Raw genomic sequence first — 21,812 nt, 5'->3', positions numbered from 1 at the left:
GCTTTTGGAAAAATTTTGCTTTAAAACAAGTTTTGAAGAAAAAGTTATCAAAGATTTGGAGGGAAATGGAAATCTGGATGGAATGTGCTCAGAATAAATCATGTAATTCATCTAGAGCAAGAAGAACAAAATCAAGAAGAACAGATCAAGTAACGTATTTTTTTTTAATAACATGATAAATCATTTTCCAAACAATAGAAATACAACAGATTGAGTCCATCTGGATTTGATATCCTACCACCTGGTAGTTAAAATGGAGAATTTATACAAGAGGTGTAGGGCAGTGTCCTGGTTTCGGCTGGGGTAGAGTTAGTTTTCACAAGAGGCTGGGAGGGGACACAGCCAGGACAGCTGACCTGAACGAGCCAGAAGGATACTGGTTACCATATGACGTCATGCTCAGTATATGAATGAGGGAAATTGGCCGGGGACCAGGGGTTGCAGCTCAGGAATGGGCTGGGCATCAGGTGTGAGCAATTCCACTGTGCCTCACTTGCTCCATGTATTCTTTTATTAGTATTTTTGTTATTATTTTTCTCTTCCTTTGCTGTCCTGTTAAACTGTCTTTATCCCAACTCACAAGTTTTTCCTTTTTCTTCTGATTCTCCTCCCCATCCTACCGGGGAGGGTGGTGAACGAGTGGCCACGTGCTACTTAGTTGCCAGCCAGGTCTAAAACTGGACAGGCAGCCAAGCCTTACATTAGCCCAACGACTAGACAAGAAATACTGGGTTTTGTTGAGAAGGGAAGAATTGGAGGAGAGATTTTAGTAGCAAAGGAACAGTCTTTGGAGCAATATTTAATGTTTTTCTGGTGACCTTATTATCAAAAAATAGGAAGGTGCTAATGTAATTTGCTGACTACGTAACGTTGAGGGGCATCTGCCATGCAAAGAAGCGTTAAGATATTATATAGGAGTAAGGCTTAGAGTAATAGAGATGAAATTCAAAGGTACAAAGTGTAAGGCCAAAAGATCTATGATGTCATTAGATTGCCTCAGCTGGAAGTGGCAGAGAATTAAAGACATCTGAAGACATTAATCAGCCAGAATGACTGTAAACTGCTAATGTATGTGTGGAAAAAGGCCAATGCAATTCTGAAGTTTATCAGTTGAGGTTTTTTTCCATCAGGGACAGAAATGTGTCACAGTATGAGGGTGATGGTCTCTAATGAAACTTCCTCTGGAGTACTGCATATTTTTCAGGCCACCCATGGTTCAGAAAGACAACTTCAAGCAGGACCGGGTACAGGCGGGCTTTGCTAAATTTAAGAAAAAATTATTTTACATCATTGCCTGTAAGCAGTCAGGAGGCAGGAGCACAGACTGGACTCTGCTGCACCTGCCCTGGCAGTGAGGAAACTGGGACTGGAGGTAGAGCCGTGCAGCCATCCTGACCAGGGACCTCTGCGGTGCCCGCAGCAGTTAACCTGAGCACACCCAGGCCTGCGCTGTGCCGTGCCAGGCTGTGCTGCAGGTGCGGTGTGGCCTTCAGGCATCCCTCGGCTTCAGCTCTGACTTTGCCAGCTGACTGCACAGAGGAGCCCGCGGGCAGCTCCCACTCGGTACCAGCAATCGTACCACCTGCGTGGCCCTGCTCGTACCCAGCAGAGCAGCAAGAAGTTCTCTTGTGAGCAGCCTGTCTGTCTGACAGCAGAAATGATAAATAGAGTTGTTTTCTTGTAAGAAAATCCCATAATAGCACAAATTATTCAAATGGGGGATCCTCCTCTCCTGACAGGGTCTGCATGGTGTGCTGCATACGGGTTGGGGTCCTGTTTGATGCTACACTGCTTGGGGTTCCCAGCATATAAGGGATGTAAGATTATCTATACTATTTTCTTCTCATAGTGTTAGCACTAATACTTTACATTTTGACTCATACCTTACAGAGTCTGAGTGCCTTTCTTACTGGGAGAATAATGGGCTGGTGCAAAACAAGCAGTAACGTTCAGCATTCCTGGTGAAAAACTTGGACCAGTGTTGGTTCATTTCATACCTAAATTATTTCCCCCTACTTTTGCAGGCTAAAATGAAATCTAAGAAATAGCTTTTGTATTCAACCTTAGTTTTCATGTAGAGCAGCAGCAGGAGGGCTAGAATCACAGACTGGCAGTGGAGGAAATGGCCGCGTCCTCCTCTTTATCCAACCCAGCCTCCCCATCAGCGAGGAGAAACTCTCTGATCAGAGCTACAGGAAACTTTGAATGTAATTTCTAACCATATCAAGCAGAAAGTGATCTTGCACTTGGTCTTCCAGGTGTGAGGCCAGACTCTCAAACTGCTGTAGGGTGCCCCTTGTCCCTTCTGCTACAAGTCTGACTCCATGTGAAACACATGAGTGATGCAGAGAATAAACAGAAACAGAGATTGATTTTACCTGGAGATGAAGACCTTCTCATGGGTGAAGGTAAGGGAACACAGGTCTCCCTTGTCTTCAGTGGATTATGAAGACAGACAGGGTATAATGGAGAATAGTACATCTTCTCAAAGTGGTTTTTTTCTGGAGAAAAATGTACTTTTTGGGAATCCATTCAGAAAATTGGAACAAGTTTGAAAATAAATTCCAGAAGACAACACACATACTCAAAACCTCTGTACTCCAAAAAATGTTTGGCTAGTTTTATTTAGGACTCTGCTCTAGTGAAAGAGATGGACTTGCATGCTGTGGAACTTGACTAACACCCACAGCTACAGGATGCTTTAGCTCTCAAAACTTCAATGGACAAACAGTCAGGAAAGCTTTTTTCCCCACTGTGTCAGGTTCTAAATTAGTCTCCCAGCTTTCCCATTCAGAAAAACAAACTGGTCTCTGGCACGATGTAATTCTAATTAGCAGAAGACAGAACTAACATTTCCAAAGAGTCTCTCTGCCAGCACCGATGTGACTAAACACATGTGGATACACAGTGCTGCAGGGATTCTGAGACTTACAGAGCTCTAAGTGGTTAGAAATGTGTAGTTTCATATTCAAATAAGAGTGAAGTGGTTTGGAATTAGCTGTGGATATTATCTCATTTTAAAGCCAGACAAAAGTGTGTAAATTTAAGTGCTAAAGTAATGACAGAAGCCAAAAGATTTTGCTGTCACACTCTATCTCAATTTTATTTACAGAATAAACAGAGACAGCACAGAATTTGAAAACTGTATTGGACTTGGTAGTGCCATTATAACCAGAAAAACGCTGAGAATGTTGTTTAGATTTTTATATCCCACCTGTGATCTATACAACTTGTACTGCAATAAGAGCAGAGAAACAAGATGTTTAATTGTTTTTAATTCTCTACATCTCTCTGAATTTTTATAAAGCAATTTGTATGTCATTAAGTCTTTTAAGATATCAGTGCAAATGACCCACAGTGAAGGAGCAGATCAGGAGTCTGTAATAGAATCCAGGAGTCCATCCACTGAGGGCCCTTCCTTCTCTGATTAAAAGTGTGTATTATTGTCCAGATTCTATAGCTCGGTGGCATGGCCATTGGCACAGAATCTGGGGGGGGAAGAAAAGGTTATATTAGGGTTCCTGTTTTTCATTGCGCCTGTTGCAGGTTTGGCCAGTTTCCTAAACCAAGATACAGTTTCTATGACTGTACAACTTTTTGCTGGCCATGCTTTATGTGCTCAGGAGCAAAGACCCAAAGTCCATATGGACAACGTAGCTGAGCAGCTCCGGGTGTGGGAGACAGAGGCGTGTGAACTTACTCCTGTGGGGTAGCATCAGGCAGGAGGTAGCAGCTCCCCAGGGAACAAAGAGGTTTCAGGTGGAATCAAGGCAGTGAGGTGAAGAAGGGGATACTGATGAACCATTGTACAGGAAAGCCCGCAATCCGGTGGCCTCATCCAGACCTTCTGCTGGTGGTTCCACCCATAAGGGCAAAGGCCTCACCAGAGTAGGAGGATCTGGAAAGTTCTCAGTTATGTCACATGGTGGGTGTGGTGGAAAGTGGCTGTAGCAGCACTGAGAAGGTTAATATTTCTGTCAATGCAAATGCACAAAAGAAAGTGGACTAGTCACTTGTATTGAAAGTTAAATGTACGGTGCAGAGCAAAATCTGGATTTACAATGAAGTCACAGTGTGCTCCGCATATTAGACCTCAGATGATGGAAATTGTTCTGATGTAATATTCAGCTTCATTGATTGTAGATTTTTGTGCCAAAATGCTATGACCAGAATTAAAGAAAACAAGCCCATTTAATTATCCCTAGAGGTAATACTGTTCAATTTAGAAACAAAAAGTTGGGTCTTAGAGCTGCATTGTTTATATCTACTTAAATGCCTTATGAGGTCATGTTCCTAATTTAGTATTTTATGTTAAATAAGATGATAAAAAATCAACACTTTTTCAGCAGACCAAAGAAAGTACATTTTTATTGAATTGTAACACATTGTGTGGCTTTATAGAGTTTTGCTGCTAACTACTACTTTAGATTGTCTGTCATTAAGCAGAAATATCTGCATTACATGCACTGTGGCTTGGCATTAAAAAAAAAAAGGAACCCATAAAATATTCATATTCTTCTATCATGGCAAAGTTCAATAGATGGACTGATCTTTGCTACTTTCTGGTTCATGACAGAATATTTTTTTTTCTCTCCGAAATCCAATTTAGCTAAGGAGAAAAATCCTACAAATAATTTTGAACTGAAATGTTGGTTTTGTATGGAATTTAGTGAAGATACTTAAAAGGGAGAACTCTCATTTTGAAGCTGCTGTCATCTTGCCTTTGCACAGAGATAGCACAGGGTATCGGTATCTGTCTCTCTCCGTCTTCAATGCTATATTTATCACCCTTCTGGCCATAAAAGGTCTGGACTGGGGCTCTGACATTCCACTGACTGCAGGCATTATTTTTGTTCTGGACCTGAAGTCCAGTCCTTACCCCTCGTCCTGACAACCTGTTTCTTTGCTGGCTTCATCGTTGCTGTATTTTTCTGCTATTCATCCATTTGAGAGCTATTCCATTTGCTGCCGTTCTTTTGGGCCCTGGTAAGTGTTCCTTTATGACAGAAGACTTTATGTGTTCAATTATTTTTAATCTGAATCTGTAATGTGGAGCTGAGAGTAGCTCCCTTTATTCTTAGCTCAACAGTTATTTGAGGGACCTGCGGACACGCACGGAAGACATCTGAAGGTTCAGCTGTGAAATAAAGAAAAGTACTGCAAGGGTTCACTTATTATCAACTCAACTATCCTTGCATACTGTCACAGTACTCTCAAATGAAGCATAGGTTACTGAGATACAGGAGAAATTTGTCATGTAACCTCCTCTGAGCTTAGAGAAGGTGTAAATAATCTAAATATTTTCTAGTTGCTTAGGATGTCTTGTGATTTGTAAAGCCATTGACTGAGCTGAAGGAAATTTTATCATTTTTTTTCCTACTTACAAGAGGTTCTGGTTTTTATCTGTTTTACTGTTTTCACTTATTGATGGAGTAGATCTTTAAAGAATTACACAGACTGGTAAACAGCACAAGAAGTAATGCCAATAAAACCACTTCCTTTAATGTGCAGCTATGACCTACGAACAAGTGCAGAACTGTCTGTCTGCTCAGTAGTCATTTTGAAAATTCAGTTCAACAGCTGCTAACATATAGCCCCCAAAACTGCATATTCATCTGTGGCCACTAACATTTCTAGGCGAAGCTCTGCAGCTGTGAAATGCTACACAGATCTTGAGAGGGAGTGTTGCCCTCACACTAAAGGGGGCTGATTAGTGGACACAAACTAAGTAGGTGCAGGTAGCATGGATTTTAGAAAATGTAAGAGATGGGAGTCAATTCGATCATCAGACAGTGCTCCAAACAGGAGCAAAATACTTATGAGGTTCAGAGTTTCTTGTCATCTCTGATAGTGTCAGACTACTATATCTGATAGGATCAGTGTAACTAACTGATCCTGACCTGTGAGCAACGCTTGATGTTTCAGAGGAAATATAAAACATAATTCATAGTGTGATAAAATACCTATAAAAGGAGTTTCCTCTTGTATGACGTGAGTGGGAGTTGGCCTTTGATTTTAACCAGGAGAGCTGACTTTGTGCTCAGCTCCTGCCTTACTGCCTTAGTTCTTACTCCTATCGTAGATGCCTCCTCTTTACCCCTGAGGACAGAGCGATCCAGTTCTTTTATGTTTGGAAGAAAAAAGGTTGCCTTTGTATATTTTAAACACACTGACTTTAAGTCCACAACTTGTTCTTTTGCTCTGATAAGATGTAAATGAATTGCCTCATTTAACTTCTCCTTAATGGGCAAAACCTGCTGTGCTTTGTACTTTTGGATCACCTTCCTTACTTTAAAGCCTGGAAGGCTGTGGGAATCCCTGAGCAACAGGACTGAATGGCTGTTAGCATTGTGGATGTTGTATCTGCGATGAAGCCAGCCAACACCACAAATTAAGCTGGTGAAAATGAAGGGAGACAACTGTAGTACGGTACAGAAGGAAAACAGGATGATCTCATGTTCTTTCCCCTTCAGTGTTCAAAACAAGACTCATCTGTACTCCTTGACTTTGCTCAGCAGAGACCACAATGGCTTGCAAACACTAAACCGAGCTCTGTGGAGCTGGGAGACAAAGCAATGAAGAAAAATTGAGAAGAAATCTGAAACTAGGGAAATTAAGAGAAACTATGTACCACCAGAAGCCAACAAAGTGAAATAAATAACAGCACAAAATATTGATAGGTATTAGAATGAAAGACTCCAGACAGAATAGTTGCGTTCTTTAGACTTACATGAAAAAATAGCCATCAGGATAAATAAGGTAATTAAAGAGGAATATCAGTTTTTGCCATAGAGAACATAAAGCTAATGCTTTTTGCCATTCCTCCCCCTTCCTCAGGTAAAAATAAAGTAAATGGATAAACTGGTCTCCTTGAAGTCATAGTTTCACTGTTTTCAAGATACCAGCAATTTTGTGTACATACTTAAAGATTTCTTAATGACCTTGTTACTTTCTTGTTGACTTTCTGCAAACAAGTGATCTCTTATCACACAAAGAGCAATCTCCTTGAGAGAGCCCTGAAATATAAGAAAGTTGAAACATGAGGGGTGTGTGTCATAATTTGCCTTAGTCTGGGTGAGTACGTGAGCAGCTACCAAAGAGAATAATTTGCAATTTGTTGACTTGTTCTCAGAGCAAAATATGAAAGAAAAAGCCAAGGACTGAAATCTAGGCAGCATAAAGACCAGGGAAAAAAAAAAAATCTCAATTTTCGTGAAATTGAAATTACACTCCAGCTCTGTAAATGCATTTTATATCATAACATCAGATAAGTTGTTTCATTAACATGAATGAAACCAGAAGCAGAATAAGTCTCCTATGTTGTGAGTGGTATTAAAAAAAAATAGTAACAAACACCTCTCACCATTGTTTTGGGATCTTTAACTTCTTCTAAACATTCCCCCACTGTAGCTCATTTCCATTCGTAATCACATGCCTCTTCAGGGACAATCCTAACCATGTCGTAATCACCAGTGAGAAGAGAAAGAAAGGTTATCACAGGGATTAGTAGAAGCAAGTTTATATGTCAGAGGAGAAAACCTGAGTTTTAATAACAGCAAAATAAAACAATAACAAAATAAAGACTGAATTGCCAGCTGAAAAAAGCCCAAGGGAAATCCTTTCTGCACTCAACCCTCATCCCATTTTGAGAAGGGAACTACCTCTCACCTGATCAAATTTCCTACTATGAGCAACTGCAAGACAATCTATTGAAGACTGTGCGAAGTAAAACTTAGACAGGGATATCGTCTGGAGGAAGTTTCTTGATGATCTTGAACATGACATACTAGGCTAAAAAAAAAAAAGGGTCATTCAGACTGAGAAGCGTGATGCTATTTTAGCCATTGCATATAGACTGGATATCTGATCAAAGTGCAGAAGTACGACCAGCCATTTTAAATGGATCTCTGATATCACATACAAAACAATCAATGTAATACATGTTTACAGAAAAAAGTGACATCCTTCTCAATCTTAACGTTTTTAATTCACTGTTAAAATATTAAATGGAATATGAAATTCTGTGTGAAAATTTGAAAACAAAAATGAATGAAATGTTCATATACTTTTATTTCAGCTTGCATAGAGCTGAATAGCCTTATTGGAGTTGTTCATGCCTTTTAAAATGATTTATTACTTTATTTTCTCTTTTCTAAGAAAAATATTTACAGTATCTCTGAACAAGATGAGCGCATAAAATTTAATTAGCTCGCAGTAATGAGTGGAGAAGTTGAACATGTAAAGCTTCAATAGATTGCAGTAACAGGGAGGCCAACTGCAAATGGATGGACACAATAGTGCAAGATTTTCTGCTCGTGATGAATGACATAAACATCTTGTAACTGAAGTACAAACTTATCTTAAGGTCTAAAAAGCATCATAAAAAGATAACCCTAAATGTACCGAGTTTGATTTTAGATTTTTGAAGTTTTAAGTTCTGTGTCAGCTTTTATTTTCTGTATTATTTTACACTAACTCAGGAGTTTCTTTGACATTAGTCTTTATGTTTAATCTGTTCTTTTTCAGACACTGTCCTGTTATACTTACATTCAGAAACGTGCAGGAAAAACAAAATTAGAAGACATCCATGATGTCTTTACCTTTCTACCAAAAACACCATGAGCACTATGACCGTGCGTACCGCCATAAAGCACTGCAGTCCACTGTAAGCCAGTACCAAAAGGAAACAAAGAGCAAATCTGCTGTCTATGCTCAAGGATCTACAGCTTATGCTAGGGGCTCTGCAGCCTATCGCCATGCATCTGCCGCAGACTTCAGCCTTGACTCTTCAGCAGCGTATAGCCATGGCTCTTCAGCCTATGACCTGGAGTCGGCAGCCTACAGCTATGGAGCTACAGCCTATGATCACTCTGCTGCACAAAGTAAAAGATCTGCTGCCTACAGTCTTGACTCTGAATCCCTCAGCAAGAGCTCAGCTGCCTACAGCCATGGATCTGAATCCATCAACAAGCTGGCTGCAGCCTACAGACTGGGAGCTGAATCCTATAGTCTCGGGTAAGCAAAATCAGTCATTGAAACAATATTCCAAACCAAAAATGTCCAGCCACCTCCCACTGAAATAAATGGCAAAACTCTCCTCCTCTTCCACAGAAATTGGTTCTGTAACTTGGTGTTAATGTGTTTTCCAGGCTCGGTGTTTTCCATTGGCTTTGGCAATGGGAAGGACTGTGGTCAGCTTAGTTTGTTGGACTAATTCACGGGTGATGGTTGGAGTGGCATAAGAAGAACACTGGCAATGCTGATGTGGCTGAATGATGACATATTCCCATTCCAAATTGATTAGCCATAAGCCACCTCTCCTTTCAAGTTGTTTTGCCATATTAGCACAGCTGAATTTAATATATAGTGTTGAGATAGCTTTTGGTTTGAGGCTGGCTCTTATCTGGCCATGTTAGAGCAGTAAAAGAACTTAGGGCTGTTCATGCAAGTTTGAGTTGACATATCCAGATAATGTTAAACAGTTCTTCTTTAGCATAATGGTTTCAATTTTATACTGAATGATTCAATAAATTGAAATTTTCACACTGTATATGGGTTGAGGCATACTGTTTCCAAAGTAGGAGTACCCTGAAGTGTTCATCTTGTACTAGAAGAGCAGCTATGCTTAGCTGCCATGTTTTTGTTTATTTAAGATAATAAACATTGCTCAAACAATTACATTAGCAGAATATTTTAGATATCAGAGCCTCACATTATTTGTATGTATCTCAGAGATTTACAGAAATTAGGGGAGTATTAGAGTAAGATTAGAGCAGCTGTTAGCAACAGAGGAAATTATCAACAAATTACAGCCCAAAACATCTGCTCACTGTTATATTAATATAAAATTCAGAGTATTATTAGCAGAATTGATCAAGACTTGTCCATCAGAAAATTTAAATTTTGAAAACTGAATATCCTTCAAGGATTGCGGATAAAGATGGAATTCTGGCCAAAACCATGGAGGGAAAGACTACCTGTACTGCAGTAAACAATACCTTGTGATTACAGACTTCACCTGGTTTTTGGGAAGTTCAGGGTCAAGTCTGTATTTGCCAGGGTCTGTTCAGGAATTTCAACCGCAGGCTGTTAGAGCCCAGATGAATGACTTGACTACTTGACTGTCTTGGGCTTGGTAATATCCAGTCTGTGCTGTTGAAACAATTTCACTTGTGCATATAATCAACCACTGAGTGGAGCAGCGAGAAGCTGATTTATAATCTGTTGATAAAGGGAAGCAAACCGGAGATGCTGGGACTGAGGGTTATGTTTCCAGAGAGAGAGCTGGATAGGTGAAGATACTCCAATTTCTGCAGTGATGCAGCTGTGTCTACATGCTGTTCCTGAACCTCAACCCAAAGCCTCCTTCTCCTCGTATAAAACATTCTCATAAAAAATGGGAATATTACTTGAAGTTGCAAAAGATGATTGTAAAATTCCTGCTTCCAAGTCCCAGTTATAAACACTTCAGTGACTCTGGTTTGTCAGATGAGTTTCTCCTGAAACCTGTATATTCTCACCAAGAAGAACTTGAACATCAGCAACATGATATTAAAGGAAATGGAATTGCTTAATTGAGAGAGAACTTAAAATATTTCCAGGTTTCTTGAGGTTCTGTTTGAGAAAATAGCTTTTGTTTCAAAATAGTATATATGGTGATACTTCCAGGCTACTCTGTAGTACAAGAATTGCTAACAGATTGATATACTATCCTGGTAAACGGAGATAGGAATGTCTCAGCTGTAACTTCTTTTTTTTCTGTGATCCTGTCCTTGTGTTGGAGGTTTGAGAAACTCAATATTGTTGTGTAAGACTAGGACTCAGGAGATTAGAGCTACGTGATTTAAATCTCTCTTGCACAAAACTTGATTAATACATGAGAGAATATGGTTCTGAATTTAACTTAAGTTCTCAGTATTTAACCTAATTTTATGGGTAATAAGGCCTCTATGTTGGTATTTATTTGTTTTTTGCAGGCCATTTTTCTGCAATTTGCAAGAGGTAAATCAGAACAAATAGTGCAACTATATGGTTAAATGTAGTGACAATTTAAAGTAATTCTTTCCAAATTGGACTGTCTTCCCCAGACAGCCCAAAACACTTCAAGGGATAATGTGAAGGCAAAGCAAAGGATTTCTGATTTCATCCTTATGAAAGGAATGGTGTAGCAAAAAAAAAAAAAAAAAAGAAAAGGAGTCTTCAAGCACTTTCAATTTTCAAAAGGTAGAAAGGGCCCTGAATTGAAATGCTGTGACTAAATGACCTACAACAGTGACGGTTGCGTGACACATGAATGGACACACAGATCCAAATTCAGATAAAACTCTACAGCTAGCAATTGATTATTGCATATCACTGGATTTTAGCATCAAATATACATTTATGTATAGTGGATATAGTTTTGTGGATAAACCCCATTATCCCCAACAAGAAAAGTGTACTATTCAAATACTGAGCTTTTATTCAGGTCACTTCTTATTTTTATCTAAATGAGCTTCTGCTAAACTTTACTAATTTAAGTCTCATCTTTTTCTGTAGCCACCTTACAGAAGAGAGTGTTCATAAAGTGACAGTGTTGACATGCAGTTAGTGCTATGTGAGGAATTTAACACAGGAAAACAGTGGAGGAGGACTAGGGACTACGTAACCTGCAAGACCTTGACCTTGAACCCAATTCTCTGATGTTGAAACCCGGCTTGAGTGTAAAACGTGCCCAGAATATAGACATAGACAGCCTGAAGGAGATGCAGATTGCTTTTCATGAGGACAAAAAAGGCTCCCTTTGCAAGTGGGCTGTCCCTTGCCCACATTTCAAGTCTTCTTCACACCATGACAGGAGGAGTGCGCAGGGTCTGTATGGGCAAGGGGTGGCAGCTCTCTCCCAAAAGCCGTTGTTGTGGCCACCTGTCCTCTTCCCTGTCCCGTCCTTGGAGGGTATCGACGTGGGCAGATTGGCTTTTGTGGGAGAACCTTCTTCCCGTGGCACCTCTCCATCCTCTGTGTGCTTCTGAGAAGCTTAGAGTCAGGTCTGCCAAAACTGCTTATAGCACTACAGTCCTGTCAATCGGGACTGCTGGATTAAACCCACTTACCTCTTTTTTTAGAAGCTCAGTCATTTGCCTTTGCTCAAACTTTCACTGCTTTTCCAGGTGTTATTTTCCTGGCTGGCAACATCAGATAATCCCATTGTGTCACAGATTCGTTATTGGCCACCTAACGGGGCCAGAGTGTTGCCTAGAGAGAAAACACAAGTTATTGTTGTGGCTCAGGCATTTGCATATATTTTGCAGGTCGGGAGAAGCAGCAAAGAAGATGTAGCATAATTCAGGTGAACCAAGCAAAAATAGAGGATAGATGCCTTATTAATTTGCAAATAATTAGGCTGCCAGACTGTAAGACCGAATGCTGTTCTGAACAATATTGTAGACAGGATTGGGACAGGGCTAAGTAAATAATACATTTTAAGAAACACGAGCACAGTAGTGATCTTGAGATCCCTACTGGCACTGCTTATCCTTTGGTTTATTATAGGTGAGGATTGAGAAGGTGGCTTCCAAACGTCATAGCCAAGCACAGAAATTGTTTTAATAAGACCTGCTATGTGGAAACAATTCCCCTTTAAAAAAATTTGTTGTGGAAGCTGTGTGAGGGAACAGTGTGATTATTGCCAGCAACACTGCCTGGGCCCGTGACAAATCTGTCAGCAACTTAAAATGAATACAGTCATCGGAGAGCTCTTCTCATCTTTAGAAGCTGGCTTTAAAGAGCTCTCTTGTGAAAATCCTTTCTTTCTTCCTCTCCTGTAACTGGGTTTGCCAATCCACTCTCTCCTCTTTACAGTGAGTGAGTTCAAACATTGCATACTGGGAAAGAAGCAGCTGCTGGAAAGAGGGCCTGGAAAAGGCCTCTCGGCTAAGGGAGCTCCTCCAGCAGGTACCGCTGGTACAGCTGTTGTCTATGCCAAGTGCATCCCTGTCTGCGCTCGGAATAACGTGAGAGAGGGATGTAAAAAAAGCCTGCTAAGGACAAGATACATGATTTTCTAGAGGTGCAAATGAGCTTACAGGTGCCTTTTCATGCAGGGGTGGATTATCTGAGGAATAGGGTGTTACGGTCCGTTCGACACATTTCTACACCCACCGGGTGTAAGCTTCCTTTGTGCAGGGTGGGAAACCTGTCCCTCCAGGCACAGGAACGAGGGCAGTGCCAACATATTGAAGTATATATTTATATCTGAGAATAAGACAGCAAAACAAAACCTCTGGTTGGATGTTTCAGAGGCCCTGCACAATATTGTTGCATTTAGTTCTTCTGTTGGGCTAGAGGGAAAAGATAACAGTGTCTATCTGTTCTTTACATCTCTGCAGAACAATACCTGTGCCTTTAGCATTTATGGTCACCCAACTCGCAATTCAGTGACTTTACTGAGAAATTAAGAAAATGCTGGCGTTGTTATTTTAACATGCTGAAAACCATCAAGAAATGAGGACGCTAAGCTTGGGTCACCAACCTTGATAAGGCAGTACAGATAGTATCTGACCTGGAAAAAACTATACATACGCTAGCTAGGCATATCAAATGAGGCTGAAAGCTGTTAAAAGGTCATGGTACTGTTCCCCCCTGTGAAACTAGAGAGCACCGATACCCTGCTCCTTCTCCTCCAGGGAGATTCTGTTCCACATATCAGGTAAAAGGTTGGAACATTTTAAAATAAAGGGCAAGATTTTAGAATCTGGTTCAAGAAAATGGAGTCCTCCTTTGGGCTGCCTAAATAATGCTTGTAGGTAGGGTTTGGTTTTTGTGTTGCACAGGAAGAAATAGTAATAATGAAAAGGAAAATGGGGAAATAAGCTTCACGATTGAGGCAGTGTCCAATTTGTTTTCTCCTGTAAAGTTCTCCTTTTGAATATGTGTTTCTACTAGCCTCCATATAGCTCTGCCTGAACAAAAGCAAACAATAGGAGGACTTGGAAAGGCGAAACATTTTCTGCTGCTTACAACTTATTAATCTCAGCTCTTGGTTTATGCACTGCAATTCTCAAAAAAAAGATTTTGGAGTTACTCTGGATACCTCTCTGAAAACACCAGCTGGATGCTCTGACATGGTCGTGAAGCAATTAGAAATTTCAGAATAGCTGTGAGGGAAAGTGAAAATAAAACAGAAAGCGTATTGTGTCAGTGTGCTAATCCAAAGTATGCTCATAGCTGAAATACTGGGTGCAATTCTGATCATCTTATCCTAAAAAGTGCAGTCTGAAACTGGAAAAGGGTCAGAGATCAGCAAGGAGGGTAGTGCGAGATGTGGAATACCTTCTGCCTGGAGAACGTAAGACACTGGGGCTTTTACCTTGGGAAGGAGGCAAAAGTGGGCATGTAATGTTAATGTATAAAACAGTGAAAGATGCGCAGAGAGTGAACAAGGAACGATTTTTCACTGTTTCTCGTACAGAGCAGCATGCAAGCACAAAAGAGATTCTAAAGTTGCGGATTAAAACAGGTTCAAAAGAAAGTGCCATTTTAACATATAAGTAAATTGTAAGCTCACTGCTATAGCCGGGATGCAGCCTCTGGCTCAGGATGTACCTAGGCATTTGCTTAAAACCAAAATGGTTTATCGGAGGAAGTATTTCTCTACATAAGCTTTCTTTTTACCTGCTTTTAACTATTGTGGGAAGAGGAAACTGGCCTAAAAGCACCACTGGCATTATTCAGTGAAAGACTTCTCACTGGGGCCCTGCTTGGTCCAGAACAAGTTTTGTCCAGGCCGTTTTTGTCCAGTACAAGGACAATGACTCTGGTCGCAGCTGCCCCTTACAGAGAAAGAAGAGAGGAAAAGGCAGCTAGAAAGGTGCTTTTCTGGTCCTGAGCACATACACACAAAGGCCAACTGAAGGATGCAGTAACATGAAGGATCCAGGAGCAGTAATCCAGAAAACAGTCAGGTGACTGCAGTGAAAAGTACCTCAGTCAAGAGACATGCAGTTTAGAAAACTCGGCAGAGAGTGGGAATCAGCTGTGCACATACAATGGCTTTATCCTAGTCATCATACCTCAATAAAGGTCCCAGTTCCATCCCTGTTTCTCAGGCTCCGTTGTGATGGAGATCTCTGGCATTAATCTGAAGGATTTAGGGGATATTTTCATAAAGCCAGCTGTGGAAGGCAGAGAAAATGAAAGTGAGATATTCAACTTAAAATATTTGGAGCGTTTGGTTAAAAAAACAATTGTGAAACAAACAGAACATATAGCAATTTAGGCTTTCCTTTTCAAATAATTTTAGAGAGTTATAAAATAGGAAAAAAAACGCGCCAGGTAGGAAAGACATCAACAAAAGGCCTAGCAGAGGCCTACACTCCCCTTTAGTTCCCTACATGAGTGTGTAATCTGGACCTTAACTGAAAAGTAAACTGACAGGACAGTCAAATTCTCCTTTAGGAACAAAGAGCAAGTCTGGATTTAACAGTGCTGAAAATGCCTGAGCTGAAATTTTCACCACATTTCATCTTACTTTCACGAAAATAGAAACTTCTTGATATTTAAACTGAAGTTCGAATGATACTGTGATCATTCTTGATCTAGAAACAACCAGGAATCAAGTGGCCTCCTATACAAGGTTCAGCCTAAAGCCCCTAGGAAATCCGATGTCAGAGTCAAAATTCCAGGTTTGTCCCATTTTAAAATAGGACAGGAATAAAAGTCAGCGGTTAAGAACTGCAGCTCCTTACAGACCATAGTTCATTTCTGAAAAATGATTAAAATAATTTCCCTTTGATGTCTCTCACCATTTATTTGACAATGAGTTCTCCCAATGTATTTGTGGTTGACTGTAGTGATTGCACCACATCGTTGCCCAACCCAGGAGTGAGGCCATTGCATACTCTGTTTCACGCCATCTCTTCCCTTCTATTTTACTCTGCCTGGGCTGTTTCCAAGTGTTTTCTGCTGTGATTTCTGTCCCTCAAGCTGGATCTGCCTCCCTTGGACTCCCTCCCTGGTTGCCTTGGGCATCAGACCCTGCAGCAGAGAGCCTCTCTACCCCATAGACGTCTTGACTGACCCAGTGCTGCCTGCCATGGTCAACCCTTGACCCCAGCCCTGCAGTGTGTGCCACAGCCCCTCTCTGGCTGTGCTTCTGCTTGCATGGAAGCCAGGATATAGGGGGAGGAGTAAGGAAGGAGAACTGTTGCAAGTTTGCTTTTACCCCCTGTACTGAGCCTTTCTCGGCTGTGGTGCTGTTGGCATGGTGACGGTGCCTGCAAAGTGACCACTCAGCACAGAGGAGAGGGCTACCTCACTGCGATGCTGGGAAAGCTGAGTCTGATGAGATGGGGACTAAGCAGAAAGAAAAGAAAACTTCCTGACTATGCTGGGAGTGGCAGGGCAAAGAGATGAGGGCTGGAAAGCAGATGTGGGAGGGTATGTGAAATTCAGGCAAGGAATCACAGAATCACAGAATCACAGAATAGTAGGGGTTGGAAGGGACCTCTGTGGGTCATCTAGTCCAACCTCCCTGCTGAAGCAGGGTCACCTACAGCAGGCTGCACAGGACCTTGTCCAGGCGGGCCTTGAATATCTCCAGAGAAGGAGACTCCACAACCTCCCTGGGCAGCCTGTTCCAGGGCTCCGTCACCCTCAGAGGGAAGAAGTTCTTCCTTATGTTCAGACGGAACTTCCTGTGCCTCAGTTTGTGCCCATTGCCCCTTGTCCTGTCACTGGGCACCACTGAAAAGAGCTTGGCCCCATCCTCCTGACACCCACCCTTGAGATATTTATAAGCATTTATTAAGTCCCCTCGCAGCCTTCTCTTCTTCAGGCTGAACAAGCCCAGCTCCGTCAGCCTCTCCTCGTAGGGGAGATGTTCCAGTCCCCTCATCATCCTTGTAGCCCTCCGTTGGACTCTCTCCAGTAGCTCTTCATCTTTCTTGAACCAGGGAGCCCAGAACTGGACAGAGTACTCCAGATGGGGCCTCAGCAGGGCAGTGTAGAGGGGAAGGAGAACCTCCCTCGTCCTGCTGGCCGCACTCTTCTTGATGCACCCCAGGATTCCATTGGCCTTCTTGGAAGCCAGGGCACACTGCTGGCTCATGGTTAACCTGTCGTCCACCAGGACACCCAGGTCCCTCTCCGCAGAGCTGCACTCCAGCAGGTCTGCCCCAAGCCTGTACTGGTGCATGAGGTTGTTCCTCCCCAGGTGCAGGACCCTGCACTTGCCTTTGTTGAACCTCATCAGGTTCCTCTCTGCCCAGCTTTCCAGCCTATCCAGGTCACGCTGAATGGCAGCACAGCCTTCTGGTGTGTCAACCACTCCTCCCAGTTTGGTGTCATCAGCAAACTTGCTGAGGGTACATTATAACTCTTCATCCAGGTCGTTCATGAAGAAGTTAAACAAGACTGGGCCCAGTACTGACCCCCGGGGGACACCACTTGTTACCAGTCAAGATCTGCGAGTTAGAGATGTATTGCGTTAGGAAAGGATGATGGAAATATTTGGAGCTTTGTTAACGCAATTTGTAACCATGTTAAAACTGAACCAAAATGACTGCCTCAAATATGCTTCACACTCTTCAGAATGCCTCCCAGGCTGGTGGGGAGGGGAAGGCTTCCCTTTGGTTTACTCTTCTTTCTTTACATTCATTCTCCATTTATCTGTGCTTGTTAAATGATGCTACTTCACTCAGCTCTCTGCTTTCAATGGATTGGGGTGGCACAGGAGAGCAGTCAGAATGGCAGCAGTGGTTACTGAGAAATACACTGCCCTACAGTTTCTATAGAGAGACTTAAATGCATTATTACTTTGAATATATTTGCATACCAACATTTTGGTTGGGCACCAGACCATTTCAGGACTGTAAATTTCGAAAAGTTGAGGTTACGAGTTCAGATACAATCTTAAGAATTACTCAGTATTCTCAGTGAACTGGGTATACAAACTCTCCAAGTCCCAAACCAAGAAGCTGTTACATGTGCATTGTTATCAGGTATATTGTTTATTCTCTCTATTTAGATTTAATATCATGGGGCATCAATGCTGTATTTGTAGTGATGAGTTTGGCAAAAGTGCATTTAGTTATGTGTTTAAGAACTCTGAAGCCATGGCTATTAAAAACAGTATTTTCTTTCTTATCAAACAAGAGACAGCAAAAATTTTCAGTACTTTAAACTTATTTTGGAGTGTTTCTCAACAGCTTTTTTTTTCTGAATTTAACAATATAATTTTTATTTCAGACTGAAAGATTCCAATTTAATGATTGAAGATCAGTCCTATAAGATGAGTCCCAAAGCAAAGAGAGCAAAACAGAGTTTGGTATCTGAGGACAAAGAGAACGAAGCCATAGATTACTCAGTACCCATATTCACAGGACGGTATGTTCATTTTGCTTTTGCTTGGTATCTTATTTCTGACATTTTATTAACAAATTATCAGATAACATATCCACTAATCTTTTTTTACACTCGTGGATATCAAGGTGATTGTTTGCACTTCACATGAGTGATAAAAAGACAAAGAGAAGTCAACTGACTGGCAGAAAATCAGACACTGAGCATCCAGAGCCAGGACAAATGAACTTAGGTGTCTGGACTTTGTTTTGAACACATCGCCAGGGCCACTTTCTGTGAAATTAAGATATAATTATAACCCTGCTTATTGGGAACCGGACAAGCATGTTGTCCACATTATTGAGCTTATTCTTTATGTTGGAAGACTTGTTCTGTAATTCAATGTCTCTTACCAAGCATTATACATAGAAACAATAAAATGATGTGCTAATGTTTTGTCCTGGCATAGGGAAAACCTGGAACGAAATCAAATACTTTCTCAAATCATCGTAGTGATTCATACTGATCTCACATGTTGATGGTATTTATTGCATGGTTACTACTGATGTAATACATCTTACTGCAGCAGTGTCCTCAGTAAAGCTGAATGTGAACTTTATGTGGAAGCCAGAATCAACACAAACAAGGAGGCTTCCCTACCCTTTTTGGGGTATGGCATACTGATTTTATTAGGAGTCTCCAACAGTTTGAGCATAGTCACTTGTTCAGATTAGTACATACTGGGGCGTGCTGTGGAAAACTGGTTCTTGATTGGAGGCTAGGAGGAAAATTTCTTGTCACCTGCAGTTGAATAGAAACCTTCTTTCAGTTTGTCTTTCTTCTGCAGCACAGCATTTTTCATGGGACACTTCCAAGCTGTCTCTGGGAGCCAGTGCTTTTCTGTCTACTGCTTAATGAACACCCAACGTCACTTTTGCTTTGTGTCCAAACTTGTGCTTTTGTGTGCAACTGAGTTCCATCTTGTCAGTGGGAGATGTTATTACTTTGGCCTTTTGAGCGCTTGTGATGCTTTTGTGATGAGACCAGCAGTTTTGGTTTTTATTAATTCCCTCCCACTATCCTGGAATAAATTTTTTTCTCACACCTTGCACGTTTCTGTGTTGGATTCACTGCTCTTTGATCCAACCAACATTCAAAAGCACACACTGTTGCATTTCTAAATCATTTCTTCAGACTTTCAGCTATATCTTCTGTGACAGAAATACATAAATATGTCTCACACAAAACTTGCAGTAACATATTTTCAAGGTTTCTCACTACCTTTGCACTTCACCCACTTTTTCTGCTTACATAGCAGTAGATTTGCAGTTCAACATCATCTGTCTCCCATGCCCTCAAACACATATATCCTCCCTTTTTATTATGTCTAGAGTCTACACAAGTAAAATCTATAGTGTTTGTTAACAGCTGCAAATCATGACTGATGGCCAGTACTCCTCGATGTCGATCTTAGCTTTTTTACAGGTCCCTGTGATCTTAACACATCATGTTAACATCTTAACAAATCTTTTTTTTTATTTTCCTTTTTTGTAAAATGAATACAGTAATATCTAACTCAGGTGTGTAGCTTCATTTATTTGTGCCTGTGCAATACTTTGGGATCCTACATTAAAATATATTGTTGGATTCTTACATTGTTGTTACTCTTCTTCTTACTGTTGTTGGTATAAATCTTACTTCTTGCACATGGCAACTCAGGAAGCAGTGTGTGCTTTTGGGCCACTGAAATGACCCAAGTAATTTTTTTTTTAATTCGTTAAAAAACTATAAAAAGGACATATGATGATTGTTAGGGTGCTCAACTCAACATGGCATGAAATGGTTATCTGTTTTAGGCTTTTTTTCTTCAGCATCATGGTCGTGACCGCATGCCAAGACTGTGGAAGTTGCATGCCACATTCCTGTCAGATATTTATTTTTGTTTGAAAGATAACATCTGAAGCCCATTGAACCATGTGCATGTTTTATGTCATTCCCAAATTCCCCTGTGAAATTGATGTGTTGTTTCCCATGGGCAGATAGCTTTTACAAGGAATAGTTATTTATAAAGGTCATCTTTCTGTGGGTTCATTGGAGCTGCTGCCTGTGCTGCTGGACGTCCTTCAGCACCGTGTCACCATTTCCATTATTTGGTTCTATTTCAGAGCCCTCAGCTTCTGCTGTAAAAAACTCCCTCGCTCAGATTACTTACTTCACAACCATTCTTCTTAAACACCTAGCCTAATCCTTGTAAGATAAAATTAAGGACAGCCAACCAGTATTCTAGGTAATAAAATACAGCTTGTTTAATGCCATAGGTGCGAAAGATTACTGGATGTGGCTCGTAGAACTATTTGCAATCACTAACAAGCCTATGCCAAAAGACTGCAGATGGCAGATACCCTTTAAATAGTATTTTGTGTGTGCCATTTGGGATTTGATCTCGTTGTTTCTGTTTAAAAAGTGTTTTATACTGAAACCCCTGAGACTTGACTGTAGAATCAATTCTTAAATGGTACTGCATGCTCTTTCTGATGCATTCATCATTTCAGGGAACACATTTCTCTTTGATCTGGGAAGATTATAACAGGAAGAAATGATTAGCAAATCTAAATATTTAATATGGTTGATCAAAAGCATCTGGGGACCACTACTGCAGATGACTAGGCCGAGTCCTATATTACTCTGAGGATATTCATCAGCTCCCAGAAGATGCTTTATGCCTTGAGGAGCGGGTCTATACTGTGAAGTGGCTGAGATCTTAACTACTGTAGATAAGGAGGAAATAATGTCAGCTTGCCTTTGAAGAAAAATGCCACTGATTCATTTAAACTGAATGTAGATAGCTAAATTCATATTCATTAGAGTGAGTTTTCAAAATTGTGTTTAGAAATCTCTGCCGTATCTCTGCAGCTTCAGATGATATTTGGGGGGCGGAGCTGATGTGCCTAAGTGAAGGGAATCAGTCATCCCACTGATGATTTTAAGGATCATCCTATTAAAGCAGCCTGAAACACAGAAAGTTCAAGGCAGAGTTTGAACACGTGAGGGAGGTCAAAGTTCTATGCTGTTAAGTAATTTTTGGTCTTCTGAGCAATTGTTATGTGTAATTAAGTTAACTTTCCACTGCTTGGCTGTCTTGCATCTCACAAAACTGACTCCATTGTCCAAAGATAAGGGGCTGGACAGTTAATTATGGGCTTTAATCCAAATTTTCTTGAGTGTTGAGATGTGCTACCTAATGCATAACATTAACAATCTTAAAGAAAACAGAAAAAAAATCATTCCTCCCAATCTTTTTGCTTTGAAGCAGTACTAAGCATTTTATGATAAAACAGCGAGACTGTGCTTGACTGCATTCTGGAAATAGAGGCTGCTTTCTCTATAGTGCTTGCACGATGGCACTTAACGAGAACTGGAACAGAACCTCTTTTCATTGTGCCATCTAATGTTACCCTAAAGTAACTAAACTGAGCAGAAGCATATTAATGCTT

The 21,812-nt window shown here is 40.9% G+C and overlaps 1 protein-coding gene across 2 annotated transcripts in view; it reads left to right on the top strand.

Moving 5' to 3' along the window:
- The first annotated feature begins 4,846 nt into the window (after positions 1-4,846).
- Positions 4,847-21,812, top strand: part of MYOM1 (myomesin 1) — a 73,875-nt gene continuing 56,909 nt past the window's right edge. The window contains exons 1-3 of one of the 2 annotated variants that reach the window (XM_075416398.1): positions 4,847-4,986; positions 8,527-9,015; positions 18,226-18,363. In XM_075416398.1, coding sequence (XP_075272513.1) covers positions 8,588-9,015; positions 18,226-18,363 — 566 coding nt within the window. In that variant the 5' untranslated portion in view covers positions 4,847-4,986; positions 8,527-8,587. The remainder of the gene's footprint in view (positions 4,987-8,526; positions 9,016-18,225; positions 18,364-21,812) is intronic. The other variant, XM_075416397.1, reaches the window with a different exon arrangement.

The sequence above is a fragment of the Opisthocomus hoazin genome, chromosome 3 (genome assembly GCF_030867145.1).
Source record: "Opisthocomus hoazin isolate bOpiHoa1 chromosome 3, bOpiHoa1.hap1, whole genome shotgun sequence".
NCBI classification, from domain to species: domain Eukaryota; kingdom Metazoa; phylum Chordata; class Aves; order Opisthocomiformes; family Opisthocomidae; genus Opisthocomus; species Opisthocomus hoazin.
Note: the sequence above shows the minus strand (reverse complement) of the source record. Positions and strands in the feature narration are given on the sequence as shown.